The sequence below is a fragment of the Octopus bimaculoides genome, chromosome 6 (assembly GCF_046866305.1).
Source record: "Octopus bimaculoides isolate indiv1 chromosome 6, ASM4686630v1, whole genome shotgun sequence".
NCBI lineage: Eukaryota > Metazoa > Mollusca > Cephalopoda > Octopoda > Octopodidae > Octopus > Octopus bimaculoides.
This window is the reverse complement of record NC_142933.1, coordinates 113,824,895-113,835,189: the sequence shown is the minus strand read 5'-3', so window position 1 is coordinate 113,835,189 and position 10,295 is coordinate 113,824,895. Positions and strand designations below refer to the sequence as shown.

The 10,295-nt window shown below is 37.0% G+C and overlaps 1 protein-coding gene across 1 annotated transcript in view; it reads right to left on the bottom strand.

The window, feature by feature from the left end:
- Positions 1-701: 701 nt before the first annotated feature.
- The window catches only part of LOC106867448 (uncharacterized), an 81,716-nt gene continuing 72,122 nt past the window's right edge, over positions 702-10,295 (bottom strand). Inside the window, exons 22-26 of the mRNA XM_014912326.3 lie at positions 8,593-8,691; positions 6,359-6,530; positions 3,814-3,959; positions 3,279-3,362; positions 702-1,271 (exon numbers count right to left, since the gene is read on the bottom strand). Coding sequence (XP_014767812.1) covers positions 3,279-3,362; positions 3,814-3,959; positions 6,359-6,530; positions 8,593-8,691 — 501 coding nt within the window. The 3' untranslated portion in view covers positions 702-1,271. The remainder of the gene's footprint in view (positions 1,272-3,278; positions 3,363-3,813; positions 3,960-6,358; positions 6,531-8,592; positions 8,692-10,295) is intronic.

Sequence of the window (10,295 nt, the reverse complement as noted above, 5' to 3'; positions counted from 1 at the left end):
TTCAAAGTCATTAAAAACCTTACAAATTGTACATGTGTCTGTCAATGAGGCTATTTATGAATATGTGGTTTAAATATTGGTCAAGTAAAAGTTCATGGCTTAATGATTAAGGTGTTTAGCGCGTGATCTTAAGATCAGAGGTTCAGTTTCTAGATCAGGCAGCATATTGTGTCCTTGAACAAGGTACTTTGTTTCACTTTACTCCAGTCTGCTCATCTCTAAATGAGTACCAGCCAAGTGCTGGTGCAGCTCCCTTTTCTTCCAGCTGTCAAATCCTGGATTTTTCACTGGGTTAAAGAGTGAGAGGACCAAGAGGATGTTTATATCTGCTCATAACTACATTAGCACCTAAAACGTATTAAACAACTTACATTTGTTTACCTTCCATTCACAATAACATTGATAATGATAACTAGCGTAATGTATCTTTTCTGTAGAAAGAATCAGTGACGGAAGACACTTCCAAGTAGCTGGCCTAAGTTTAATAACTGGAATTATGACCCCTGAATTATTGTTAAGCTATAAGGGATAAATTTGTGAAAAGAAGAAATAAAATTGATAACTCTATATTTTTCAGTCTTTGGTGACCAAATAATTCTCATTTTATAAACAAGTTAAAAGACATGTTTATTATAATCTGTTATGTGTATAGTTAGAAGAGATCAATACTGAGAACCCATATAAGAAATGACAAAGAGAACTGTTAATATAGCAAATGTTTATTTGTTTGTTTTGTTTGTTACAGATTTTACAGTTGTTGTATTTTACGACTTGTGACAGTTTAATGTAAATACATACGTACACCCTATTCATACACACGCACACTCATGCACACTGTATGTATATATATATATATATACATATATATATATATATATATATATATATATATATATACATACAATATATATATCAAAGTTTAATTATTTCATCCGTCTGAGCTGTTCAATGTCAGTAACATCAGTGATATACTGAAATCAATTCAGTTGACTACACAGATTCTTCTCTGCTAGCAACAAATAGGCTTCGTGCTTAATCAGAAGCATTTATTTAGATCTTTAGAGGTTCATTTTATTATAGCCTCAGTTGCACTGATTTATTTTTGAAAGATGTAAGCCATGCTTGGTTCTCCAAATGCAGAATGTTTCTACTGTATATGAGTTGCAAGAATAGTTTTGAAGTATTTTAACAGCTCTCTACAAATATCCTGTCCCTTTGGATGTTCCATAAGTTATGTAAATCAGCTGAATTAAGTAATCAACAATACAGAACTGGAAATATTAAAAAAAAAAGTACAGCATACAAAATGTTGACTCAATAACATTTTTATTGGCAGAAAAAGGAAAAAACAATAGCAATAAAATAAGCAGCAAGAGTTTTAAATTATATATTTGGACCCCTAACACTCATCCTCTTCATCACTCATCCTCGTCATCACTCATCCTCTTCATCACTCATCCTCTTCATCACTCATCACTCACCCTGTCACACATCCTTCTTATTACTTATCACTCTCAGTCATGCGCCTGTCTTTCATACTTCTATCATTTATGTATCTCACTCTGTAAAGAGGTTTGCAGGCACAAAGCGTTATGAGGTCCCTTCAGTCATATTGAGAACATAGCTACCTCTCTAGTGCTTATAGCATGAAAATTGCACAAGCTAGTACATTCTGTAAAGAGTAAGGCAGTAAGAACCCTTTAGTCTTCTGAGGACATGGCATCTCTCTTGTGCTGATTTCACAATAAAAGCCACTTGAACACTGTAAAGTGATTGGTGTTAGGAAAAGCATCCAGCTGTAGAAATGAAACCAAAAATGGACCCTGTATGTGAGACACAGTCCTCCAGCCCACGTAGTTGGATAGTATACCTGACTGTTGACCCAAATGTGGCAATACATTCAACCCATGTGAGGACGGAAAGCAGATGTAAAAGAATGAGGATGATAATTATGATAAATAATGCATGCCAAATCTACTTTTGATGTTGAAAATGCTAGATATAATCAAACCCACATTTTTGTAAGTAAATATGTGATTTGTGCTATTTTATATTTAAATCATTTACTTATGTAATTTCTTAGTGCCATGAGATGCTGTATAGTAAGTTATCTGCTACAGGGGCAACAAATAAAGGTGATGACCAAACTTCCACTGAGGAAGCCTAATGCAACGTTAGCTCACCCTAATATTTGTTCCTATTTCAACTGCATTGTCTTTATTTCTGGTGTTGAATGGTTTGCAAAAATCAAACCTACCTTATTTATTACGTATATATATAGGACTCTCTCCCCTTTATAATTCAATTAACCATAATCTAGTGAATCATGAGAATAATGCTTGGGGACTTTATCTTTAGGAAATGCATCTAAGCTAAAGTCAGCTTAGCAGAGACCAAATCTCTCTCAACCATTTCCCAAGAAAGGATTTGCACTCAGTGATACAAAGAAACAATTTATACCATTGTGGAAAGATTCCAACCACTGACATGTGACTAAAGGTTGACTGATGCATTTTAATAAAATAAAGAACTGTCAAGTCGACAGGAGCAATTGATTGTGAGCAGTTGACTGTGAGCCATTGATAGCAAGCATTGAGTCTTGTGTAACAGTAATCATAGTGCATCATATGAATACTTCTTTCCTCCTGCTTTTTTGAATTATTTATTCAACAACACAATTAATGTTTATGCATTTTGGTACTTATTTGTTGAGTGACAATGCAACACTTGTGTTCAGTACAAACAGTGTCTTATTTTTTTCTCAGAATGTCACTTTGACCAATTGGATAAATCTGTTTTAAACAACATGGTCAGGAAATAAAGTTTACTTTAAATGGACTGTTAATGGGTGTCTTAAAAGAATGATTGGGGGGGGGGGGATCAAGTGCCTTGTTCATTGGTTCAATGCATTTCCTGATTCAGTAATTGAACTCATGGCATTGTGAATGTGAGTTCATCACCCTGACCACTAGGCTATGATTGTGTGTGTGTGTATGTGTGTGTGTGTGTGTGTTTATGTATTGTGTATATATATGTGTGTGTATGTATTTGTGTAGGTACATGTATGTGTGTTTGTATTTATGTTTACTGAGGTATACCTGGGTTTCAAATTGTATTCTGTTAATGCAAAAAGGGCAACTTTCGATGAATATATATTGATATACTAGGTACCGTAATGAAGTAACTAATGATCAATTATTAATCTTTTGAAGATAGTGTATGGCCAGTCTACTGAATGAAACCAGTAAAAATAATTCCAAAATATCATAGTTACTCACCTATGAATGAATGCAGTTCTCAAAATTAATGCTTTTCCTTTGAGGAATCTCCATTGGCAAAAATGGATGTATTGATGATATTGGCTACAGACAAATACAAACAGAAGCTAATTAATGCAAAGACAGATATCTTAATTAGTATTTATAGAGAAAAACTTATAGTTGATTGTCAGACAGTCAAATGACTGAAACAAGTAAAAGAGTAAAAGAGTATTCAAAAATGTTTTCCCCTGCGCCAGTAGTAAGAAGCTTGCTTTGCAACCATATGTTTTCATGTTCAGTCCCACCGCGCAGCCTTTTGGGCAAGTGTCTTCTACTATAACCCCAGACTGAGCAATGCCTTTTGAGTGAATTTGGTTGATGGAAATTGCGTGGAAGCTCATCATGCGTGTGTGAGTTTGTGTGTGTGTGTGTGTCTGTGTGAGAGTGAGTGAGTGTGTGTGTGTGTGTGTGTGTGTGTGTGTGTGTGTGTGTGTGTATCATTATTGTTAGCAGCAGCAGCAGTAGCAGTAGTAGTAATAGTAGTAGTGCTTACCCGCCATTTAACTCCTTCAGCTAAACTATAACTGAGAACCCTTACTGTTCCTTTGGGTACAGATGGGAGAATTATTTCTTTGGCAAAAGGTGATTCTGTTTGGACTGAGCTGTGATGTGTTATGGTCTCCTGGTGTTTGCTCTCCTCTAAACAATATAAAATAATAATGATACAAGAGTATTCTTCAGTTATTGTAGAAAAATAGAATAAAGATTATCATCATGATTACAGTCTTCATCCACATCTTAATGATAGTCAACATCCCCATCTGCACCAGCACCACCATCATTATCATCTCACATACAAACACACACACACTCTGCAACTCACATAAACACTCATTCATATATATATATATATATATATATATATATATATATATATATATATGTGTGTGTATAATATAGATTTAATCAAAAGATTAAATGTGGTACTTAAAATGTTTGAGGCACCAGAATTTGGTAGGGTAAAAACCAAAAACAAAATCAAGAGATTTGGTGAATAAAATTTGAAGAAAAGCAACAAAAATTCAATAGGTTATAGCAGTATGTACGTTTCGTACAAACTTCATTTATTTATGTAGTGAGAACACCACATAAGATGTGCAATGAAAATGTACTCCTCAGCTGCATAGTGGAAGTTCAGTTTTAGAAAGTCATTTTGTAGATGTGTGCAAAAACAAGAGTAGGAGAAGAAGAAAATACCATCTTGACTGGGCTGTTAATCAACAGTCTAGTGAATCAAACATGAATTTAATTTCTATATATTCTAATTGGAGGGGTAAGATGCAGCTGAGGAGTACAGTTTCATTGTACATCTTATGTGGTGTTCTCACTACATAAATAAATAAAGTTTGTACGAAACATATGTACTGCTATTGCTGTTGTTGTTGGCACTCCATCGCTTACGACGTCGAGGGTTCCAGTTGATCTGATCAACGGAACAGCCTGCTTGTGAAATTAACGTGCAAGTGGCTGAGCACTCCACAGACACGTGTACCCTTAACGTAGTTCTCTGGGATATTCAGCGTGACACAGTGTGACATGGCTGACCCTTTGAATTACAGGCACAACAGAAACAGGAAGTAAGAGTAAGAGAAAGTTGTGGTGAAAGAGTACAGCAGGGTTCACCACCATCCCCTGCCGGAGCCTCGTGGAACTTTAGGTGTTTTCGCTCAATAAACACTCACAACGCCCGGTCTGGGAATCGAAACCGCGATCCTATAACTGCGAGTCCGCTGCCCTAACCACTGGGCCATTGCGCCTCCACATGTACTGCTATAACCTATTGAATTTTTGTTGCTTTTCTTCAAATATATATACACACATATATATATATATATATATATATATATATATATATATATATACAGATGTTCAGGTGCAATAAAGACTGTAAACAAACAGGAAACAACTTCTATCTCATTCCAGGGTGAAAAACTAGAGGTAGTCGATAGCTTCCGCTATCTGGGCGACCAAGTTAGTAGTGGGGGTGGGTGCACTGAAAGTGTAGCTGCTAGAATAAGAATAGCCTGGGCAAAGTTTAGAGAGCTCTTACCCCTGCTGGCGACAAAGGGACTCTCACTCAGAGTAAAAGGCAGACTGTATGACGCATGCGTACGAACAGCCATGCTACATGGCAGTGAAACATGGGCTGTAACTGCTGAGGACATACGTAAGCTCGCAAGGAATGAAGCCAGTATGCTCCGTTGGATGTGTAATGTCAATGTGAATACCCGTCAGAGTGTAAGTATCTTGAGAGAAAAGCTGAACATTAGAAGCATCAGTTGTGGTGTGCAAGAGAGACGATTGCGCTGGTATGGACATGTGGTGAGAATGGATGAGGATAGCTGCGTGAAAAAGTGCCACACCCTAACAGTTGAGGGAACCTGTGGAAGAGGTAGGCCCAGGAAGACCTGGGCTGAGGTGGTGAGGCAAGACCTTCATACATTGGGCCTCACCGAGGCGATGACTACTGACCGAGACCTTTGGAAATGTGCTGTGCTTGAGAAGACCCGGCAAGCCAAGTAAGATCGTTGCCAGTGCCCCTGGACTGGCTCTTGTGCGGGTGGCACATGAGATGCACCATTTTGAGCGTGGCCGTTGCCAGTACCGCCTGACTGGCTCCCGTAGGATTTTCGAGTGAGATCGTTGCCAGTGCCCCTGGACTGGCTTGTGCGGGTGGCACATAAAAGACACCATTTCGAGTGTGGCCGTTTTCGTGCGGGTGACACGTAAAAGCACCCACTACACTCTCTGAGTGGTTGGCGTTAGGAAGGGCATCCAGCTGTAGAAACTCTGCCAAATTAGATTGGAGCCTGGTGTTGCCATCCAGTTTCACCAGTCCTCAGTCAAATCGTCCAACCCATGCTAGCATGGAAAGCGGACGTTAAACGATGATGATGATGATGATATATATATATATATATATATATATATATTATATATATGAGCTTTTATTCTCTTTTCTTACAAGCCTGTTTGTCTTTGCTTTTCTTTCCCTTGTTTCATCTTATATCGATCTCAGTGAAAGTATAGTAACTTACCTTGAACCTCAGCAGGGTCAGTTGTTCGCCGAAAGTTTACCCAAAACATTACCAATTCTTTAAATATATGAGCCTGAGCTTCATCAAATATGTTGCAACTTGTTTGTTTCTCACTTAGAAAATTGTGAGCTGCCAGTACTGTTCTTTGGTACATGTCATTAGGAATATCAATCTAGCAATGAAATAAATAGACTATTTAATTACCTATTAATAATTGTTTTTAATTTTGGCATGAGGCCAGCAATTTCAAGGGAGTGGATTAGTTGATTACACTAACCCCAATGCACAGCTGGTATTTATTTTATTAACCTTGAAAAAAATGAAAGGCAAAATCAATCTTGGTAGAATTTGAACTCAGAGCATCAAAAGCCAAAAGAAATGCCACTTAGCATTTTGTTCCATGCAGTAATGATTCTGCCAGCTTACCATCTTAATTAACTATTAATGATCCTTCCTATGATAAGCACAATTTTTAAAATTTCAGGAGAGGTCAGATAGTTGACTATATTGACAACAGTGCTCAAATAATATTTATTTCATGCACTCCAAAAGGATGAAAGGTAATGTTGACCTCAGTGGAATTTGAAATCAGAACATGAAGCTGCATGAACTGCAACTAAGCATTTTGTCCAATGTGCTAATGATTCTGCCAGCCTGCCACTTTTAATTACCGATTGATAATACATTTGTTTAGCTATTCTCAAAATACCCCTACAGACAAGAGCAAAGAGAATCTTTGTGAGATTCTAAAGGGTTACTAACATTTGTTCTATAATCATATAAGGAGAACATTTTTTCAAGCAAGTTATGTTATAGAAAAGGTCTTCCAAGAACATCAAATAAATACTTTATACCTAAGCAATTTATCTCTCAATAACTTTCAGATAAATTTACTTCTTTTCTATAAGAAAGTAAAGCACAGTTAGTTGTTCTTTCATAAGTGTAGCTTGGTAACATGTACCATGCTTTCACTTATTGCTTCAGGTACTATTTCAGTTATGAGCTGACATGCACTCCCTCTAAGCCCTTCCACCTTTGACTCAGCAGAACATTCCAGCTGTGACAGTAGAAGAAAAGAGAGTTGCACCAGCTCCTGGCTGGTATTCATTTCAGCTGAGTGGACTGAACTGCATGAAATGAAGTAATGAAGTGCCTTGCTCAAGAACACAACATGCTGTCTAGTCCAGGAAATTGAAACCCTGACTCATGAGCCAAACATCCTAACCACTTGGCCACACACTGTGCTTGTGAGAAATTAATTTGATATTGAGATGTATGGGTCAATACAGATTGAAATGTAAAGGTCAATTCAGTAATTATTGAATATTTCTTAAATTTTGTTTGAGCTAAGCTAATTCCTTTTTTCCCCCCTTTTTTTGTGACCAGATTATGCATTTCCTTTTATCTATAGATTCCAAGAAGACAGGCTATATTTATAGCATGTAGATGTTCTGCTTGAATGGTATTTTACTTCCAAGAAAAGCTATGTGTGTGTGTACAACATAGAACTATCCCAAGGTGGAACAAGAAGTAGATTAAATCAATATTAATCTTTTTCATTAAAAAGGTGTTTTGTTGTTGCCATCCGGTTTCACCAGTCCTCAGTCAAGTCGTCCAACCCATGCTAGCATGGAAAGCGGACGTTAAACGATGATGATGATGATGATGATGATATGTAGATCATGGCAGGATTTGAACTCAGAATGCAGAGAGCTGGAAAAAATGGTGTTTGGCATTTTGTCCAATGATTCTGTTGCTATTTTATTTCATATATTCTGAATGGACCTGGAAAGTTAACTTTCGTGTGATTTGAAACCAGGACATAAGGAAGTAGAATAAATATTGCAGAGTATTTTATCAAATTCTTTCTTCATTCTACCAATTTGGTATTTATGACTTTTTTTACCATATTTCTGAACAAACACTTTATCTGTATGCTTCAATTAATTCTGAAACTAACCAAGAATTTGGAGAAATTTAGTAAAATAAGTCACTTGTTCATTATAAAGCCAATGTTTGGGATGTTAATCTAAAATTATGTAAATAGTTCTTACAAAAAATTTTGATAGAAAATTTAAATTTAGATATTTAAACACTTTAGAATAAGACATTTTGTATCACAGAACTTGGGTGGTTGCAGGTGGGTTGGTAACAAAAGAGAGAAAGAGAGAGAGAGAGTCTTTGAGTTTTTAGATTTTTTTAAAAAATATAATAAGGATCTTTGTTTAACTCACACAAACAGTTGGTGGTGTTTTAGATTCTAGATAGAATTCCAGTATGTTCAGCGTCTTCTTTCTCAGTAGCCTCTCATTATTTGCATATTTGTATGCTTCCTTTATTAAATATAATAAAAACAGAAAAAGAAGAAAGAAATCTCATAGAAAACAGTTTAAATTTTAAATGTATATTTGTAAGGAAAGATGTGGCTGTGTGGTAAGAAGTTTGCTTCCCAACCACATGGTCCCTGGTTCAGTCCCACTGAGTGGAAGCATAGGTAAGTATCTTCTATTATAGCCTGAGGCTGACCAAAGCCTTGTGAGTGGAATTGGTATATGAAAACTGAAAGAAACCCATCCTATACAAATGTGTGTGTGTGTGTGCTGTGTGTTGTATGTGTATACATACATATCATCATCATCATCGTCACCATTTAACATCCATCTTCCATGCATGCATGGGTAGGATGGTTGACAGGAGCTGGCCAGGTAGAAAAGCTACCCTCGGCTACTGTGTCTGTTTTGGCATGGATTTTACAGCTGGATCCCCTTCCTAACACCAACCACTCAGTAGAGTGGACACAGTGCTTTTTACATGGCACTAGCACAGGTGAGATTAGTTTTGGCATGGTTTTTACAGCTGGATGCTTTTAATGTGGCACCAACACTGGCAGTGTAAGCAAGTAACTTGCAAGACAAGGAATTATGAGAGGGGCAGGTTCATTTGAGGAGGGGAACTTGTGTCAGAGGGTGAAAGGTTACAGTATGACAAAGAGACATGTGTGTGTGTTACTGTCTCTTTGCTTTGACTTCATGTCCCAACAGTCCTTCACTTCCTATCTTCTGCAAAAACATGTCTGGTCATGGGGAAATATTACCCTACCTAGAAATAGGTGAGGGTTGGTGAAATGAAGGGCATCCACCCGTAGAAAATCTGCTTCAACAAATTCGAACCACCCCATGCAAGCATGGAAAAGTGGATGTTAAACAATTGTGATGGTGTTTGTAAGTATGTATGTATGTAGGTGGATAGGTAGGTATTACAAGAGTGAATATAGATGGAAGGTGTGACTGAAGGGGAACATGAAAGGGGGATAAGTGGATGATGACAAGGGAGTGTTTTTAACTTGATACAGAACTAATATTACAAGGAACATTGTTGGAAAAGTACTTGTTTTCTTCTTGTTCCTTGTCAGCATATATTGATTAAAGATATACAGATATATAAATGAACTCATTAAAGTTTCAGATAGATTGAATTGTAGTTATCATTCCAGTTCTCTGTACTTTGAGTTAAAATCCTGTTGAAGCCAACTTTACCTTGCATCTTTTTGGGGGCCGACAAATAAAACCTCAGTCAGGGAGATTCTTCTCATTCTCTCTCTTTCTTTTTCTTTCTGTTCTGACTATCTTTCTAGAAGAAATTAACAGTTGTCACACACAGAGTGGGATGGGCTTTGCCAGTGCTAAAACTATACCTAAGACAAGCCATATATCATGAGGGCACCCTTAATACTGAAGCAAGGAGTTCAGGCCTCAACGAAAGCCAAGACAAGTAGAATAAAATAAATCGGTTTCAATAATAAAGATCCAGTTGTTTGACCAAATGAACTACCTGTTCATTGAATTAGCAGTAAGTGGCTGAGTATTCCACGGATATACCTTGAATGAAATTCTCTGCTTATTTAGTATGACAGGGCAACAAGGCTGGACCTCTGAAT